The 20,648-nt window shown below is 44.1% G+C and overlaps 1 protein-coding gene across 1 annotated transcript; it reads right to left on the reverse strand.

Annotated features, from left to right (window-relative positions):
* Window positions 1-4,368: 4,368 nt before the first annotated feature.
* Psmc2 (proteasome 26S subunit, ATPase 2) lies at window positions 4,369-19,616 on the reverse strand. Its single transcript, XM_041668281.1, has 12 exons — window positions 19,465-19,616; window positions 16,110-16,147; window positions 15,451-15,532; window positions 14,688-14,787; window positions 12,002-12,133; window positions 11,521-11,593; window positions 10,752-10,847; window positions 10,166-10,330; window positions 8,608-8,695; window positions 4,880-5,082; window positions 4,688-4,784; window positions 4,369-4,605 (listed from the first exon to the last, which is right to left on the reverse strand). The coding sequence occupies exons 1-12, from the start codon at window positions 19,532-19,534 to the stop codon at window positions 4,448-4,450; spliced, it is 1,302 nt and encodes a 433-aa protein (XP_041524215.1). The 5' UTR covers window positions 19,535-19,616; the 3' UTR covers window positions 4,369-4,447.
* Window positions 19,617-20,648: the final 1,032 nt, after the last annotated feature.

A 20,648-nucleotide genomic window follows, 5' to 3' on the forward strand; every position in this document is an offset into this window, starting at 1 on the left:
TCCTTTAAACTGGTTTTCTGCTTTGTATATTATCCATATGATGATTCTTTGGCATTAAATGTCATTTCTCATTAGACACTGAACCAGAAAATTGTTAACACTGGGTGACAGTCCTTGCCGAAATGAGTGGTTTCACTAAAGCTTGTCCACTCCGTCTAGCTCACTCAATTCTCCTGCATTTATTAGCTGGTCGATCTATGGACATTATGGTTTTCCCTCCTTAAACAGATCTTACTGACAAGGCAGTAGTGTTCCATGTCCACTTGTCAACTTCAAAGCAGACTTGATAATTTTTATAATTTTAATGTGCTTCATAACTTTTTGATGCTCAAAGTGTCACAGCTGTGGCCAGAGAGCTGCACTATGAATTTTGCTTTTATTGATAGTGAGGTAGCCTAAAAAACCTTTAAGGTCTTTGAAAGCCAATCTCCTAGGTGCAGTTGGCTGTCTTCCTCAGGAGCCTGTATGTTAACGATTCATCAAACAGCCTGAATACAAAACTTCTCTCACATTTATAGTTGATGTTTGCAGGTTGAGAGGACTTTTAAGCTGATTCCATCTTGGTTGTTGTTAGAACCTCAAGCTCACTGTATAGCCAAGGTTGGTTTTAAACTCCTAACCTCCTTCTTCAGGTCCATGAGCGCTGGGGCTCTAGGTGTTTGCCATCATACCTGGCTTTTCTTTTTTTTTTTTTCTTTTTTTTTTTTTTTTGGTTTTTTCGAGACAAGGTTTCTCCGTGGTTTTGGAGCCTGTCCTGGAACTAGCTCTGTAGACCAGGCTGGTCTCGAACTCACAGAGATCCGCCTGCCTCTGCCTCCCGAGTGCTGGGATTATTACAGGCATGCGCCACCACCGCCCGGCCCCTGGCTTTTCTTATACTTCTAACATTATTTTATTCTCAGTAAATCAAAGCACAGGCCAACCTTATCTGAAGTTCTTTCTGCTTAAGAGTTGTTGGGATTTTGTTTGTTGTGTACATGTGTGTGCGTGTTGTTTGTAGATGGGTCTCTAGAATTCACTGAGTAGCTGAGGATGACCTTGTACTCTGCTAGATTTAGGCGCCTGGGCCACCACACCCAGCTAACAGTTGCTGTTAAGAAATTGTCATTTTGACTTTGTTGTTTGCCATGCCTTCTTATTGTCGCTTTATGTTGGTTTTCATTAAGCTACTGCCAGAAAGTGGTCAGGTCCCAGTAGAAGTGTATTAACATAGTAAGTTCGGTTTTTCACTAACAATTCCCTATAGACCACTTCCTTCTAGTCCTTTACGCTGGCCTGCACGGCAGATTTACAGCCAGGTACTTCTGTGTAGGCATCACACACAAGGTCTGATCCCTCTGCGTCCCGCCAGTCTGCCTTCTGAAAGAGCCCACAGTTACAGGACTTAAGCTTACAGTAGGGATTTCTGTAAAAGGGCCTACATTTTGACCATATAAGTAGACTCTGAAGCTTTAAACATTACCAAACAGCTGTGAATTCCTTAGCACCAGGCTGAAGTCCTAGTGGCCGATAAAAGTAATGTTCAAAGAACATTTTATCTACATTTCACCTTCTGTTTTCTTCCAGTTTTCCCATTTGTAACCTTTTAAAAGAATCCTATCATGTACACATAGAACTTTTTCTCAGGGTTGGAAAATAGTTTATTATGCATTTGAAACCGTGAAATGTTTAACATCCCGTCTATATGTAAATACATCTAAGTATTTTACTCAGAATTGTTTGACACGGAAATTTTGACTTTGTTCTTTTTTAGCCTTAATTCTTCTGTCTATTGCAGGAAGTCCATGCATCAGCTTGCATGTTCTCTGTGGAACTTAGTAACCAGTACTGAATATCTTTCTATGCTTTTCCGCCGACTCAAATCATCCACATTATAAACCTGGCAGTGACTCAGCAGGTAAAGGTATAAGCCAAACCTGATAACCAAAGTTCAATCCCCAGGACCAACTTCCCCCATGAGGTCCTCTGGCCTCCATGTGTTGTGGCACGCATGCGCACACACACAATTTTCTAAATAGTAAACATTGGCGCTGGAGCAATGGTTCAGTGGCTAAGAGCATTGGCTGCTCTTCTAGGGGAACTGACTCAATTCCTAGGACCCACATGACAGCTCCCAGGTGTCTGCAGCCCCAGTTCCAGGACACCTGCCGTCCTCACACAGACATACTTGCAGGCAATACACCAACACACATAAAATTTTTTTAACTGTAAAAATAAATGGGCATTATAGGCAATGACAGATATAGAACTTAAGACTTAAAGCAGCCTTGTTTTGTGGCGGTACAGAAGGCTGTTTTCAGGAGGGTGTCTGTCAGAGAAGCTGTTGCACTCAAATCCTGTATAGTACACTTCACGAATGGATGGAATGTATTTTTAGAACCAAAGATGAGGGCCAGGACTCCAATAGATGGCCATACACACTGACTCGGAGTAGGCTGTAGCAGCTCAGGATAAGATCACAACTGCCCATGTCATCTGTTGCAGACCAGGAAGAGTTGGTGGGATTGGTGGGTATGGATCCTCTCAAGGTCTGGGAGACGCCCATTTTGTAGTTTCCAGTGTGTAAAATGTATATTCCATGTGATCCCATTGTGTATGCTTACCTGTTGAGTAGAGAAAGGAGGCACTCGCCTCCAAGTGAGTACTTTGAGAAAGAAGTGAGTCTGACCTCTTGTGTACGTGAAGAGCAGCAGCAAACCCAGAGAGTCTTCCCTGGAATGACAGAGGTGTGCTTTCTGTGTGACGGTGGTGGGGAGCCCAGAGGGAGGGTCTCTGGTAGGGGGAGAAGTCCTTTACTATTGCCTACCTCTTTAAAGACAGTAAATCAATTTAAACTCTCAAACGAAACTACTTCCTGAGCCTGTAAGCTTCCAAGAGTACAAAATGCTGCCGTCTTTTTTAGTGTTTCGGGAATACTTTTCTAGGATTCAGTATATTGAGATTCTTGACAATGTTTTGAATGCTGCTAAAAATTTGAGAAATGCTAATGTATTATCTAATTCTCCAAATATATAACTACAAGAAACACCTCAAACCCCGCCAGGAAAACTGTCAAACTAGCACTGCACCATGGCTGCGCACTGCCTCGGCCTGACACACACCTCTCTAACCACCAACCTCAGTTACCTTTCCTGTGGTTTGCTCTCGTCAGAATCAAGGAGGACAGAGCACACAGCAGTACCTTATGACCGAGAGGCTTTCTACTTGAAAACTTCCATACGCTTCACACTTGAGTGTGACACAGCTTCTGTGCTCAACTTCTTCTGACTTAAAACGCACACAGCTCTGCTGGCTTGCAGCTTACTTGTGAATATTATTACTCTTCAATAAAAATACTGTGTATTGTGCTTCTGCTTCAGTAGTTTGGAGTAAGATTTGGGGGTTGGGGAAATAGCTCATTCTATAAAGAATTTGTTGTGTAAGCATGAGGACCCCAATATGATCCATAGACTTCATTTAGAACTATGTCCTGCTGACAAAGTCAAAGAAACAGGGCATACTCCGGGGGCCGACTTCTGGCCTCCGCACACCTAAAAATGACTTGCTGGTACTATACAAGAAATCACTTTGAAGAGGCCTGTTGAGGATTCAAACATACCTTTGTTTAAAAAAAATAACTGAGAGTTGGGCCTGACCTTTAATCTCAGCTGTCAGGAGGCAGACAGTGAGGGAGGCAGAGCTCAGTTCAGGACCAGCCTCATCTACACAGTGAGTTCCAAGACAGCCAGAGTTCATAGTTACCCTGTCTCAAAATAAATAAATAAACCACATAAATGAATAGAAATAACTCACCACAGAGTTAATTTTAATCAGAGTTTTACCAACTCTCAACCACTGAAAAGGTATTTTCTCTATAAACTGACCCCAGTTGTACTCCTAATCCTCAGCCTTTACCTTCTTCATTGCGACCATCTCACTGCTCACTAAACCACCGTCTCCTCACTGACTGCAAACTGGTCAGATGTAGTGAAAACCCATTAAATGCTTCTTTCATTTTAAAAAGCGTTTGGTGCTAGCTGGGGGTATGTAGGTCATTGGTAGAGTGTTTGCCTGGCATTCAAAACCCAGCACTCAGTACCCACCAACAGAACAAAACAAAATCAGTTTGGCCAAAACCTTACTACACAAAACCCCCCTAAGGGTGAAATGCTCATTTCAATGACGGCTGAAGAGTTGAAGAGCTCGCCACACCGGACTTCCTGTGCTGATGAAGCCTACGATGACAGAGACAATGGAGCGATCCACGCACAGCACTGGCCAGCACGAGCCTGGCGGGCTAGGGGGCCCTGGCGCGTCAGCCCTTCAGATGACAGGGACCAACTGTCACAGGGCCCTGAAACACTGCTCTAATACAGCACGACAGGGAACTTAGGAATTTTGAAATATTTTATTTTTGTGAGGTGGCAACACGTTACCCAAGCCCAGGAAGCTCTCAAGCCTGTGAGGCTCAGTTGTATGTCATGTAGCGGGGAGTGGCGCTGAACTTGGCGTAGGACTTGATGACCTTATTTACAGCTTCCAAGAAGTCCTTCTCTGTGGCAATTTTTCTCCGTGCTCGGATTGCAAACATACCAGCTTCTGTACACACGCTCCTAATCTCTGCTCCTGTACAACACAGAGAAAACAAAGAGGTTTAATGACAGTGGTCCAAAAGACTGGCTGGCTAACGGACTAGACCAGCACTTACCAGTGCTGTTCGGGCACAGTCGGGCCAGCAGCTCAAACCTAATGTCTCGTTCAACACTCATTGAGCGAGCGTGAATCTTAAAGATGTGAGTCCGACCCTAAAAATGAAGGAATTCACATATATTAAAGTGAAAATAGGTATCAAAAAGACAAAATTTCAAGAACATTTTTTCTAAAATGATTTTTTTTTTACCTCTAAATCAGGTAAGCTAAACTCAATTTTTCTGTCCAATCTCCCCGGCCTCATCAGCGCTGGATCCAAAGTATCAGGCCTGTTGGTAGCCATCAGGACTTTGATGTTGCCTCGAGGATCAAAACCATCCAGCTGGTTGATCAGCTCCAACATTGTTCTCTGCACCTCATTGTCTCCCCCAGCGCCATCATCAAACCGAGCCCCTGGGAAGACAGCAGCTCCACTTAGGACTAAAGACACAGGCCTTGTCGCACAGCCTCCCCTGCAGCTAATGCACACCTACTCTCAAGTCATAAAACTAAAGAGCAAAATATACCAAAACAACACAAAATGAAACAAAAACCACACAAAAAACACCGAGTCAGTTTTGTGCTGGCCAACTACTTAAGGCCGGGCCTGCCCTGCAGTGTGGTCGGTATCCAGAAATAATCTACTGGAGAATACTCATCTTTCCTTCCCAGCAGACAGCTGCAAACAGCTTCTTGGTTAGGGGTGAGATCTTGCACCCATTTCCCCTTCTCAGTGCTGGATTTTGCCTGGACTGAACCTAGGCAAATCTCTGTTTTAGAAAGAATTTACCACAGCTTTACTTAACAGCTTTCTTTAGAGATCTTTGAAGTTACTCCTTAAGGACATTTTGTTTTCAAATTAATCAAGGACTCTTGTGTAGGGAGCAAAGGGACTGCCCTGGCAGGCCTGGCCCTTCCATCCCTTCAGCCTTGCTAAGAACCCCTAGATTACATCCCTAGAGTTAGCCATCAAGGTCTACTGCCCCATTTGGCCACCTCCTTCTCCCAAGGCTGACCACCAAGTTTCCAAATACTGAAGTCCGGCAGTCAGAAGCCCCGCACACCTCATCCTAACGCAGGGTTTCCTCTGTTACCTTGATACACCGCTGTTTGCCTATGGGCCTCATTCTTCTCCTCTATCCAGAGGTGGTCCTTTGTCCCTGCTTTCCCTGTCTCTTTCTTCTCGATCTCCTCCACCACTGCATCCCAGTCCATGCTAACACAGACCTCCCCTTCTGCTCTCAAAATTGCACCTGCAAGGTCATTTGCTGCTGCTTTTCTGTGTGAGTCAGAAAGCAGCTACTTTTGTTTTCCCTGCTGTGAAAAATGGTGCTTGGGTATGGTTTGTGCCTAATCCAGGGTCCAGAAAGAAGCTCCCACTGGGCGGGGGTCCCCTTCAGGAAGACTTTCAAGATGTCAGCTGTTAATTACCTCGGCTGGACTCTCCAGGTAATAATAATTTGGGGATGGTTGGAGATCAGTTATTCAAAGAGTACTAGGAGAATGTAGAGATGGCTCAGCAGTTAAGAAAGAACACTTGCTGTTCTTACAGAGGACCCCAGATCCAGTCCCCAAATCTTACAGACTGCTCACAACTGCCTCAACTCCAGCTCCAAAGCATGTGACAAACTTTTCTGACCTCTGCAGGCATTCTCTCTCTCTCTCTCTCTCTCTCTCTCTCTCTCTCTCTCTCTCTCTCTCTGACACACACACGCATGGAACACATTTTCTGAATAAATGAAAGTGGCTAGAAAGATGACTCGGGGTTAAGAGCACACCCTTCTCTTGCAGAAGCCCTCTGAGTCAGCTTCCTGGCACCCATGTCTCAGTCACGACGGCCTGTAGCCTGCTCCCGGGCAGTGTGATGCCCTCCTCTGGTACTGCACTCATGCACACACCCACACACTGTCAGACATTCTAAGTGAGCAGAAAAGGCCAAACCCAGGGCAGCTTCTTCTGCACTGGGTGTTCGGCACAGACAACTGACAAAACAAGACACCACTTGGAAAAGACTTCTGCTATGCTGGTGGCTTGGCAGCTCAGCAACCCTATGAGTTTCCCTTGTGAGAAACTCAGCAAGTGTTGACCATATGCTGGCACCTGGCCAAAGAAATACTGCTAGCCTGTCGACAGTAACCTTTGAGTCAGATCTGTGTCTGAACACCTACATACGGGGGAATGTACACAGTCTAGGCAGCACCCGGAGCACTGGGGATGGCACAGGATGGCGCTGGCATTTGTACTGAGGATCCCTGAAGGAATGCACAGATGTTCTGGGCATCTGAGACTCCATCTGCTGAAGCACTACCTAAAGACTGGAACAGCATCTGTAACCTAATATCTAAAAAGAGAAGCCTAGAACGGCCATCACAGAGGAGCTCCCACGGTTACGGCAGGCACAGAGACACAGACCTGAACGGTGAGCACGACTGTGTCTGCAGTCTCCAGCTCTCTATGTCCTCTCCATGCGTTCCTCCCTTGTCGGTCCCCAATGTCAACTAAGTCGGCTTGACTCTTTTCTCGCCTATATATTTCTTACCCAGTCACTCTCTTCTTTTGCATTTTTTTCATCTTCTATCGCCAATACATAGCTTGCCCTGGTCTGAAGAGTCTCTGGGGCAGAGAGCAGCCATTTCTGCTTATCTGTTAAAACAGCTTGACCTCAATAACAACTGAAAGGCACTCCTGATGATGATCAGAAACTACAAGGAAACCTTCCATGATGAAAGCAGTCTTAAAGATTATGACCACTTAGTTCCACGGAAGATACTGAAAGCTTCTGAAGTAAAAAGAACAAGTACATCTAAGAAGCTACAGGAAAAACCCCTACACTGAGTGAGATCTACCTTATCCCAGGCACAATGAATTCATTAGGAAAACAAACAACGGGCCAGCAAGAGGCTCAGTGGGTAAAGGTGACCTGTGTGATACCCAGAACCCACACAGAAAAAGAGCAAACAGATCCTGGAGAGCTGCACTCGGACCTCCACGTGTGCTATGGCATACACACAGCCACAGGCACACACTCCTGGGTATTACGCAGAGGACGGCAGACATCACAGACACAGCTGCACATCAGTGCTCATTGCAGCATTAGTCACAACGGCTATACTGAGGGCCCAACTTAGCTATCCAACACCAGAGACGTTACTGCAGACAGTGGCAGACGAACCTGCAGCTACTAAGGGTTAGTATTCTGTCACAGCCAACACCTCAGGACAGCTCACGGTTTTCATAGTCATTCTGTTGCTTAAACCTGTGACCTGGAGTTAAAGTCTTGTAGAATAACATCAGAACTCTACTATGTATCACTTGAAGCTTTTACGGAACTCAATCCTACACCAATTCTTTAAAATATCAACCGGGGACGGTCAGACGGCTGGGGGGGGGGGGGGCTGGGACCCACACGGTAGGAGGAGGGAACCGGCCCCCATAGGACGTCCTTTAACCACACGCGTACTGTATGTGGTGGCTGAAAGAGAATGACCCCATAGGCTCATAGGAATGCCACTATGGGGAATTATGGCCCTGCTGGAGTGAGTGTGGCGTTGTTGGAGGAAGCATGCCACTAGGAACAGGCTTTGAAATCTTGGATGCTCAAGCCTGGCCAGTGTCTCTCTCTTTCTGCTGCCTGTCAATCCAGATGTAGAACTCTCAGCTCCTCCTCCAGCACGGTGTCTACCTGTGTGATGCCATGCTTCCCACCATGACAATAATGGACGAAAGCTCTGAACTGTAAGCCAGCCCCAATGAAGAGTTCTCTTTATAAGACTTGCTGTGGTCATGGAGTCTGCACAGCAACAGAAACCGACTAAGACATGACAGCCCTGCACATGTGTGTGTGTGCGTGCACACGCACGCACGCGCACACACACACGCACGCGCGCACACACACACACACACAGTAAAGACAACTAAATCTATAAAAGTCATCCATACCTCCAATGGCATCAATTTCATCAAAGAAAATAAGGCAGGCTTTTTTCGTTCTGGCCATTTCAAAAAGCTCACGAACCATCCGGGCCCCCTAGTGAGAAAATTTGATTCATTACTAGAGTTGACTTTAAAATCTTTTCAAGTACAATAAATAAACTATACTGCACAGTTTTAAACACTTTTTCTAACAGCATTCTCAACCATTATCACCTAAGCTTTTTTTTTTAAAGATTGATGCTTGAGCCACGCGGTGGTGGCGCACGCCTTTAATCCCAGCACCTGGGAGTCAGAGGCAGGCAGATTTCTGAGTTTGAGGCCAGCCTAGTCTACAGAATTCCAGGATGCCAGGGGTACACAAAGAAACTCTATCTCAAAAATAAATAAATAAATAAAATAAAACAAGAAGACTAAAGCCTGCTAGCTACACTATCAAACAAACCTTGCTGGCCTCAACACAGTGTCTCACAGTCTTCCTGACCCTCCAGCTATTCAACAGCACTAAGGTTACGATGACACGTGAGCACATCTCATCATTAATGCTTTTTTTTATTTTGCATGTTAGCATTCTTAAGTGAAGTACGATAAGCAAAACTTGAGGAAATCAAAGTACTGGTATTATTGATCACTGAATCTGATTAAGCTTTGATCTAAACATTAAAATTAAAATACTAAGTCATGTAGTCCTTTTGGCAATTCTTAAGTATACTAAACAGAATGTTTTAGATATCATATATGCAACCCTAGCCTTTAACCTAAATGTATGTTCTTAGCTAACACTTTTGTGCTTGTGTGTGTGTAGACACCCATGCCCACACACACAGACAATCCATGTTCTCTATTGTGTGCAGACACCCATGCCCACAGACAATCCATGTTCTCTATTGTGTGTGTGTAGACACCCATGCCCCCACACACAGACAATCCATGTTCTCTATTATGTGCAGACACCCATGCCCACAGACAATCCATGTTCTCTATTGTGTGTGTGTAGACACCCATGCCCCCACACACAGACAATCCATGTTCTCTATTGTGTGCAGACACCCATGCCCACACACACAGACAATCCATGTTCTCTATTGTGTGCAGACACCCATGCCCACACACACAGACAATCCATGTTCTCTATTGTGTGTGTGTAGATACCCATGCCCACACACAGACAATCCATGTTCTCTATTGTGTGTGTGTAGACACCCATGCCCACACAGACAATCCATGTTCTCTATTGTGTGTGTGTAGACACCCATGCCCACACACAGACAATCCATGTTCTCTATTGTGTGTGTGCAGACACCCATGCCCACACACAGAAAATCCATGTTTTCTATTTCTCACTAAACCTTTTGCTACTGTCCCTGAGAGAACATTTCATTTCCCCAGCACCCCTGGGGATTTTACCTCACACACCCAAACCGCACTAAATGCTGTTCTTCTGGGAGGAAACATGTTGATCAGAATTTCAAATGACAGCTTATTTGGAATTATTTTTTAATCTTATGCATATGTCACAAATCTTCCACAGAACAATGAATGCTTTAATTTTGACAAGTTCACTTACCTCCCCGACATATTTCTGCACGAGCTCAGACCCGATAACTCGAATGAAGCAGGCGTCGGTCCTGTTGGCGACGGCCCTAGCACAGAGCGTCTTGCCCGTGCCCGGGGGACCAAACAGCAGCACACCTTTTGGAGGCTCAATCCCAAGGTTAACAAATCTCTCTGGCTGTGACAGAGACACAAATTTTACACTTACCTCTTCTCATAATAAAAATATAAAATGACACAAAAATAGTATTTTCACTTTAAAAAATTACAGTGCTTCAAAATTCCATTATCTGATACTGTGTGTTCCATTATCCTCCAAGATCTACATGTTTCTTCTACAATAACAGTAATTATCTATAACATAACAGGCTACCCCCTAATTTCCTTTATCAATCTAAATAGCAGATCTGTCTTTTAAATACGCTGGCCACTCAATTCCTGTTTGCTCTCTCCTGAAATTTAACTATTTTCCACACCTCGACCCTATCAAAAGTTTCATTAATGAAACACTCGAAAAGCTATTACTACACAAGCAACGTTGGTGCTCACTGCCCAGCAGCTCACTATGTCTTCGCACGCAGGAGTTTACGTGAACTTACGTGGAGCAGAGGGGTTTCAACCACTTCTCGCAGCTTCTCAATCTGCTCCTTACAGCCACCAACATCACTGTATGTGACGTCAGGCTTCTCCTCCACCTGAAGAAGAGGACACAGCCCATCAGAGCAGACCCGGTCCTCCACAGGAGACCTCATACCACAGGAACCAGGTGTAACAAGCATGCGCACAGAAAGGCAGTTAGAACTGTTCTAGGCTAGGACAGTGACTGATCCCAGTGTCCCAGAACTGTCTGTTTTTTTTTTTTAATATTTATTTATTTATTATGGATACAATATTCTGTTTGCATATATGCCTGCAGGTTAGAAGAGGGCACCAGATCTCATTACAGATGGTTGTGAGCCACTATGTAGTTGCTGGGAATTGAACTCGGGTCCTTTGGAAGAGCACGCAATGCTCTTAACCACTGAGCCATCTCTCCAGCCCCCCCAGAACTGTCTGTTGAGACATAGCAAATGACAAATACTGTAAAGATTTCCAAATATTTTTTAATCTCTGGTAACTTTTTGGCGCATTAGTTGCTTAAAAGCTGCAAACTATTTTGGAACAGATGCAGTTGCTGTTGTTTTGTTTGGGGTTTTGTTTATTTTATGAGATAAGCTTCTGCCTTATAGCCCCGGCTAGCTTCAAAGGCTTTAATTCACGGCAATCCTTCTGTCTAAGCGTCCCAAATGACGGGTTACGAATATGAGTCACTATGCCTGGCTCGCAATTATATTAAAGAATGTGAGTCACTTTCCCCAAGTTTCTTACCTGCATCATGGTAACTGTTGGGTCAATCTTAGGAGGTAGTGGAATGTGAATTTGGTATTTATTTCTGTCCACACTAAGGAAATAAAAATAAAAACAAAAACAAAACAGATGCTCTTTAAGTTTTCAGAGGACTTGTTCTGGCTAGTACTTATCTTGAAAACCACATGACAGGTAAGCAAAAGAGATATAATCCCAGAAGTTAAGAAGAGAAAACAGTTATGAAGACTAAGTTATTATGTGTTCTAGTTGATCCTCATTTACTGTTCTGAAGCATGCACTACTGCCTCTACCTTAGCTACAGGTTTTCAATTAGAACACATAAAGTCATGCATAAGAAGCAACGTGGAAACAGGAAGGCTACGCTGGTGTGAAGTCAGGGAGCTCGCAGAGAAGAGAGGATCATGAGGTGTGCTAATCAATCCCCCTTCACACTCCACAGCATTCTGCACTCACTCACAACAAAGCCACAGTGAGAACTTACCCAACTCTCATTCCTTCTTCAATGTCAGTAGGCGCCACCTGATCACTGAGATCCACCACAAACTTGGCAAACTGCTTCACATTGATAATGTATTTGGGGTCCTCTGAATCAGCATTGATTATCTTCGTACACCTAACACAGCAAAAGGCTTCATGAGAGGAAGAAATCCAAACCACTAACAGTGAGCCCAGGGCACGCGGTGTAGCGCACAGCAAGTGTAGACCACAGCTGCAGAAACTGCACCACTGCTCAAGATCCTTCTGGGCTCAGCCCTAACGGGACACTCAACCTTAGCTGAGCCATAGAACTTCAGATGATACCCTTCCCCAGGAAGACTAAACCCAAAAGTTTCCTTAGTGGGTTCCAAGCTTGACTTTGCTTTTCACGTCCCTTTATTATCAGGAACACTTTTCATCTTGGGTGACTATCTTCTTTATTAAGAATATGGCCATGTGTCTTATATCAAATTCAGTAATTTATGTTTTCATTTTTTCTTGGGCTCACATTTTAAATCCATTTTTGTTATTTTTAATTTGAAAGGATTCACGCTCTGAGAGCTCTGGTAAAAGTTAATATATAATACCATGTGTGTCAAAGTATCTAATAAGACAGAAACAGAATATATAATTCATACTAAGTAGCTATCGCATAAGCCGCAGCAACAAACACAGAGAATACAGAAGAGCCCCCGAGTGTGCATAGGGCTGTGGGTGGGAGCATTTGTGTGTGCAGCGTATGTAACAGGGCCGTTTTCTGTTGCCAGCACAGGTCTTCTAAGGGAGAAGCTGACAACATGCTGCTCCAGACAGGGGTAGATGTTGGTATTTGGTCTAACATGCAGCGGAGGGGGACAGCAAACGTGCAGTCCACCCTGACGTGGCCTCCTGGTGCCAGGACTATAGGTGTGGGTCACCATGTGCTACCACCACGTCTGGCTACGTCACGATTTAAAAAGTAGGCTGAAGGGGGCTGGAGAGATGGCTCAGAGGTTAAGAGCATTGCCTGCTCTTCCAAAGGTCCTGAGTTCAATTCCCAGCAACCACATGGTGGCTCACAACCATCTGTAATGAGATCTGGTGCCCTCTTCTGGCCTGCAGACATACACACAGACAGAATATTGTAAACATAATAAATAAATAAAATATTAAAAAAAAAAAAGTAGACTGAAGCCGGGCGGTGGTGGCACACGCCTTTAATCCCAGCACTCGGGAGGCAGAGGCAGGTGGATCTCTGTGAGTTCGAGACCAGCCTGGTCTACAAGAGCTAGTTCCAGGACAGGCTCCAAAACCACAGAGAAACCCTGTCTCGAAAAACCAAAAAAAAAAAAAAAAAAAAACAAACAAACAAACAAACAAACAAACAAAAAAACAGTAGGCTGAAGGGCTGGAGAGATGGCTCAGAGGTTAAGAGCATTGCCTGGTCTTCCAAAGGTCCTGAGTTCAATTCCCAGCAACCACATGGTGGCTCACAACCATCTGTAATGAGGTCTGGTGCCCTCTTCTGGCCTGCAGGCACACATAGACAGAATATTGTATACATAATAAATAAATAAAAATTTAAAAAAAAAAAAGTAGGCTGAAGTTTTCCCACACTGTAATCCCACACTTGGGAGGCAGAGGCAGGAGGATCACTGCAAGTCTGAGACCAACCTAGACTACAGAGTGAGATCCTATCTTTAAAAAAAGAAAGAAGTATATCTACAGAAACGTTAACTTCCGGAAGGGCTGAATAAGGCCCTTCAACAACTTACAACTTAAAATGAACAAATTTTCTTTAAAAATTAAAGGGAAGTAAAGAGGTATACCTATGTAAAAGCAAACAAAATTTCCAAAGAAGGTAGTTATGCAATGTGGGAGGTCCTTCTGTATATGTGTTGCTTTTATTGGTTAATGAACAAAGAAACTGCTTTGGGACTACAGCAGGGCAGAATAGAGCTAGGTGGGGAAAACTAAACTGAATGCTGGGAGAAAGAAGGCGGAGTCAGAGAGACACCACATAGTTGCCAGAAGGGAAAGATGCAAGGTGCTAGCTGGAACCTTGCAGGTAGGCCATGAACCTTGTGGTAAAATATAAAATAATGGAAAATGGATTGATTCTTGACATAAGAGCTACCTAATATGCTTAATACTGGCCAAACAGTATTGCAAATAACATAGTTTCTGTGTGATTACTTCGGGTCTGGGCAGCCGGGAACGAACAAGCAACCTCCTTCCTACTACAGTTATGTCTTAATAGAAACCTCAAGGAGGTGGTAAGATGGCTAAGCACATAAATGGGCTTGCCATCAAATCTGAGTTTGCTCCCTGGACTCCACATGGCAAAGGAAAGGACTCACAAAAGTTGTCTTCTGACCCCTCACCCATGCTGTGCACATGGGAGTGCTCACACACAATACATAAATGTAATAAAGATTTTAAGGACTCCACATTTATTTCTATGCATGCAGACATACAGGAGGTTGTACGTAAATGGGTAAGAGGAATCACTGCAGCACGAGAACTGGGGTTTTCACACTGTGCGCGGTACTTTCTGGGGATTCTTAGTAATTACTGAAGGCACACAATGTTAACCCACATATCTGCAGAAAGTTTTATTTATGAAATAACAAACAAATGGATTTAAACCACTACATTAGCCCCAAACTCTAAATGAGCTTGGCCATAAGCATCACTGAGCGCTGACATACCTGGCTACCTGCAGCGGCTGCTCACTCTGAAGTGTCTGTTTATCTGCCGCCAGATCCCAGAGGGCTGGTGGAGCCAGGCCAGTGTCGGACTCTTTAATACCTGCAAAGAGAAAGATATAGTACGTCACCCCAAACTAACTTTCTCTACCCTGGCACTACTGGCATTCCAGGTTGACTACCTCCTTTTCCAGGTTCTGTCCTTATATTCTAGAAGATGCTTAGCAGCATCCTGGCTTCTAGACATATACCACCAATACCTGCTTTCTGCACATCACGGGGATCAAGTTGCCTCCAAGCACTGCGGAATGCCTTCAGACTGAATCATTACCCTATAGCCTCTACCCAGACAGAATCATTACCCTATAGACTCTACCCAAACCACTGTCCTAAAGCAATCAAACCCAAAAATGTATACTTGACTTTTTTTTTTATTGTTTTGGTATTACTTCACTATTTAAATTTTCAAGTGCCAACAACCAGGCAATAGCCATACTGAATAACATCATGTTTTTACTCAATTTAAGATTTTGATATATTAGAGTTTACTGAACTAGGCTTTGACCAGCAGAAATATTACTTGTGTAAAGGATGCTACCTAACTGCATGGGATTAAACACAGCTGTAAAAGTACACAGTAGAAGAGAGTGTTAAAGGAGGTCATTTAACATTTCTGTAACTTATGATTTTACTTCAAATTTGTATTTAAAATCTTACAGCACAAGCAATGATTCATTTAAAGAAAGGAGGTAGGATGGATACGTACCAGTGAGCTCATTGATTTTTTTGAGAAGCTGTTGAATGTCATCCTCCACCTGCTTGATCTGCCTGGAGTACGTGCTCTGGCCCTGGGTGGCAAAGACCAGTTTAGTTAGAGCATCTGAACATCAACACTTAGGAAACCCAGACACAACTCTCTATGCCAACAGTCTACTAGCCTTGCTGTGTTAGGGCTGGGCAGTGAAAGGAGGGGACCTTTCTAGACATTTTCCTACGGCAGTTCTGCACTTTCTGACCCGTACGTGACCTAAAACCAAGCTAGCCTCACACTTGTGATAATGCTGAGTGCTGGGCAAAAGGTGTGAGCCACCATACCCAGCTGAAGTAGCATATGTCTATGCACTTAAATTTTCCACTCAAATCTAATTTTGCCACATATATTTTAAATACACTACATTTGCACAATCCACTCCAAACATCTTCAACACACCACCACCCGCTCTCAGAGGCTGTGTACAGATCAGGAGCAGTTAAGATGCTGCAGACCCAACCCATTGTGGTCACCTAGACAGAACTGGGGCAGTAACCTCCTCTTAGTGTGAACTCTCTGACATGCCCTTCTAATCAGTTTAGAAAAACAAAATAAAAACAATTCTTGTTTAAACACAAAACATCTACTTTTTGTAGTCATGTAAGAAGACTTACGTAAGTTTTCAGTAAGGCAATATCCCCCTCGTCCAGAGCTAGAACAAAACAGAAATAATACATGACGTGAGGTTCAACAGGAGAGGGCAGCTGGTCAACTTCCCTGTTCAAATCCAAGTGTTCTGTCTGAGTTCCAAAAACAGTAAGAATGGGGATGAGGAATCAATTACACTGTATTACACACTCGATCACTATTTTATACACTTTATGTACTGCACATATAAAACACACCCATTATGGCGCTTAGTTAAATAACCATGCTATATTCATACAAAGAAATACAACAAGGCAGCCAGTGGTAGTGGACACTTTTAATCCCAGCACTTGGGAGGCAGAAGCAGGCGGATCTCAGTAAGTCTAAGACTAACCTGGTCTACAAAGCGAGTTCCAGGACAAACAGGACTGTTACCCAGAGGACTCTTAACTAGTCATTAGCAAATGTTATCAGTGGTTATCAGGCATAATTGATTATTAGTCTCTCTATAAATGATACATAGTCTACACTTCTTTAGTGGATCAGTGTGCATTGTAACTAACATCTAATTATGATTCTCAAGTCAACAGTCGCGTGCCTCTGTGGGCATTCAAGAGCACGAACAGGCAGCCCTCCTGCCCCGAGCCTCTCACACAGGTGACACGGCTGTAGGAGACAGCATAGAACAGCCTAAGGAGCTCAGCTACCAGCCTGACAGACCTGAATTCCAGCCTCAAGCCGGTAACGTCACTTCTGACATACAGTGGTTCGCTGTGCAGAGTATTTGCACAGATAACAGTCCATGCAGAACACCAACTTCCTTCTGAGAGCCTGGAATCGTGTTAAGTGCTAGGCAAAGCCTGCCATCTATCCAACCCCCAGGAAGAACAAACTAGGCACTGGCACCAAATCCCAACAGTCTTCCCTGACTGGCAATTGTTTTAATCATGCTGTCATATCTTGTTGTCGAGACAACCAAAAGAATCTGCAATTCTTCTTCCTGTTCCCCTGGATGTCACATCACGTCCTCTGTCCCTTTTGTCTTTGCAGATTTTGCTTTGTATCTTTTACCACAATAGAGTCACAGTCATGACTGTAACATCTAAGTCCCACAATACGTCCCATAAACTTTAGAATCTAATGGTAGCCCTAAGAATCCTTAACACACCAGCACATCCCAATGTGGCAACCCAGAAGGCAGAGAAATCAGACAGAGTTTCAGCACCAACATGAAGTCAAAACAATCAATTGTCTTTCCAGTCTTGGCTGCCATCTCAACAAAGGCCACAGGTGTCTACTGCCTCACTAAACATACCAAGTTCTCTGAAAATATGGTCCAGGACGTGTGTGCCTTTACAATGCTGCTTCTCAAGGTCTCCAAGAACAAATGGAGCTCAAGTTCATCAAGAAGGAGGAGATGGACCAAGAGGAAGCAGCAAGGCGCTGAGCAACCAAAAAGAAAAGCGGCTGCCAAGAAGGACTGATACTACCCTGCTGGCCACCACCCACAGCAAACCTTCATAAACTGGAGAAGAAAAAGAAAGGTTAGCTGAGAATTACATCTGAGAAGAGACAGCTCAAGATGCAAACAGATGAAATCACCAGAAAGGAAATTTCAGAGAAACTATTGCAGGACACAGTGAAGGAAAAAGAAACAGCAAAAGGGACAATGACAATCAGCTAGAAAAGGTCAGTAAGGCCCAGGGTCACCTAGTAAGGCAGTGGACAGTCAAGACAGCAGACCAATGAGTCACTGTATGAGAGACAGAGATTAAATATAAATGTACTGTGTACTACGGATATGCTATTCCATCCCACAAATACCATTATTTCCAAACTACACTGGAGCCAATCAGTAAAAACTAATGCCAAGAGTTAATCTAGCTCCTTCTATTACCAAGCTTATCCTTTCAGCCAGCTAGGCAACAAAAGGAGAAAAAAAAGAAAAAGAAAGTGGGGGAGGGAAGAAAGGAGAAGGGAATGAAAAAAGAAAGGAAGGGGGAAGAAAGAGGGAGGGATGAAAAAAGAGACAATGAAACAGAAAACTGGTTAAAGATTGAAAACGAAAAATACTGTCTCAACTTTTTTGTTTGGTTTTGGTTTTTTGAGACAGAGTTTCCCTATATAGTCCCGGTTGTCCTGGAACTTGCTCTGTAGACCAGGCTGGCCTTGAACTCAGAGATCTACTTGCCTCTGCCTCCTGAGTGTTGGGACTAAAGGCTCTTTCTCTGGGGAAGAGGCTTAAATGGTAAAGGGGAGGCCGAGGTTGTTACGAAAGGGAAGACTGAGACACAACATTGAAAAATAGTTGTCTTTAGGGTAAAGAAGTAAAAACAAAGTATCAAGATTAGACTAGAGCTGGGCGATGGTGGCGCACGCCTTTAATCCCAGCACTCAGGAGGCAGAGGTGGGCGGATCTCTGTGAGTTCGAGACCAGCCTGGTCTAGAGAGCTAGTTCCAGGACAGGCTCCAAAGCCACAGAGAAACCCTGTCTCGAAAAACCAAAAAAAAAAAAAAAAAAAAAAAAGATTAGACTAGAAAAAAATAGAAGAAACTATATCTAAAAACGGTGACCACATCTCATGCACTGAATTAAAAAAATGTCAACAAGTCTAGTCTCTGTGGGGAGTAATTTTGGCAACCCTGCTTCTAGAACTTAGTTTGTAACTTCCATGTGCCAAGTTTTAGGACACGATCATTGGTAGATGGGAACATCCGAATTCTCCATCGATCTGTGCAGCCATTATATGGAACATTTTGCTCAGACACAAACACTTGCTATTATCATGAAATCGCTAAATGCAAGATGCTGATACATAGCAGGATACATTATGATAGATACCCACACACACCTGTATGCATACACACACACACACACAGAGTCTTGCTTCTATATGTATTAAAATGTCTAGGAAAAAAAAACATAATATGACTGGAACCGGCACTAGCTGGAATCTGGGGACAAGGATGTGAGACTTGACCTCTTCGGACTCGAGTTCTGAACCGTCGCCTTTCAGGACTACCACCACGCAGTGGCAGCACCCAAACCGCCACACTAGGGGAGGGGAGGAGGGGCTGGGAGGAAGAACTCGAACCCCACCAGGCTGAGCACCTTTTGCAGGCCTGCAAGGCCACGCTGGGTATGGAGCGTCAACGCCTGGCAAACTATTGGATTAAAAAAATTAAAACACCGTTTAAAGAAAAAATCGGTGATCAAAAGAAGAATTCAGAGCCTGGAGTGAGCAAGGAAGAACGGGAGGCGGGCGGTAGCGGCGGCCCGGGCCTGTCACCACTCGGGTCCGATGGGGGCGGGAATCCCGCGCCTCTGCGGGGCGAGCGTCGATCCCTCTCGGCTGGGAGCTCCAGCCCATGGGCGCTCACCTCGGATGGGCTTGTCGTCCTTCTCATCCTCCTTGGTTTTCCGCTGGTCCGCACCTAGGTAGTCAGGCATCTTGGGGGCCGCAAGAGCCTCAGCGTCTGGGGGATTACGCAGCACCTTCGCGCTTCCGGCGGTGCTTTTCCTCTCTCTTCCCCACCGGAAGTAGAACGGCGCTCCAGCGCTTATTTACACTGCGCTCGGGTCTGGAGCGCCTATGTGTGCGCAGGCTAAGACGTCCCCCGTCCCTCCCCGAGATTGGTCTTATTGGTACCGGAACGCGAACTTTCAGGACCAACCCCGGTTCAGCTCATGAGTTTAAATTTGATTCAGTCATTAATAAGTAATACACGCAGTCAGGGGTGGCTTGTTAAACCTCTAAGTTTTAATTTCCCCTTTACCTCACAAGATTGGGAAGGCACTAAATAACAGTGTTTGCAAAATGCTTGGCATTTTAGATGCTGCTAATTGGTGATTGATCTACAGAGTGAAGGCAACACATTTCTGTGAGATGTGTATCCTGGATATACAAAGAGCTACAACTCAACAAGAAAACGATCTGCTTTTTTATGATGGGGGAGGAAAAGAATGTGTAAAAGACGGGGGAAAGAAAGATGGGTACAGAATTTGGACAATCGCTTCTCTAAAGGAGAGACACAAATACTAATTAACACATGAGAGAGAATGCTCAACCCTGCACTTTATTCTCTTTAGGCCTCAAATTTAAAGAGATCTGCTTTCCCGAGTGCTGGGACGAAAAGTGTGCGCCACCGTGGATGGCTTTCTTCCTTCCTTCCTTTCTTTCTTTTTTTCTTCTTTGATGACTTTTTTTTTTTTTTAAGGAAATACAGTTTGAGAGGATGTAGGGAAAAAGAACAGAACTACCGTGTGCTATTGGTGGGTAACACGGTGCAATGGTTGTTGAAAATTGAAAACAACTACAATATAATTTATATAAGCTAGCAATTCCACATCTGGATATATAACGCCAAATAGTTGGAAGTGGAATTTCAAAGAGATACTTGTACAGCCATGTTCATAGCTACATTAACAATAGGCCAAAAGAACAACAGTCCAGGTATCCATGTACAGATAAATGGATAAACAAAAATGTGGTGTGTGAATATAACATTATTCAGCCTTAAAAATAAATTCTGTGGCCATTTACTAATAAATAAACGACTCACAT

Source organism: Microtus oregoni, unplaced genomic scaffold (genome assembly GCF_018167655.1).
Source record: "Microtus oregoni isolate MIOR12 unplaced genomic scaffold, Mior012 000018F_ref0000195, whole genome shotgun sequence".
Classification (NCBI taxonomy): Eukaryota; Metazoa; Chordata; class Mammalia; order Rodentia; family Cricetidae; genus Microtus; species Microtus oregoni.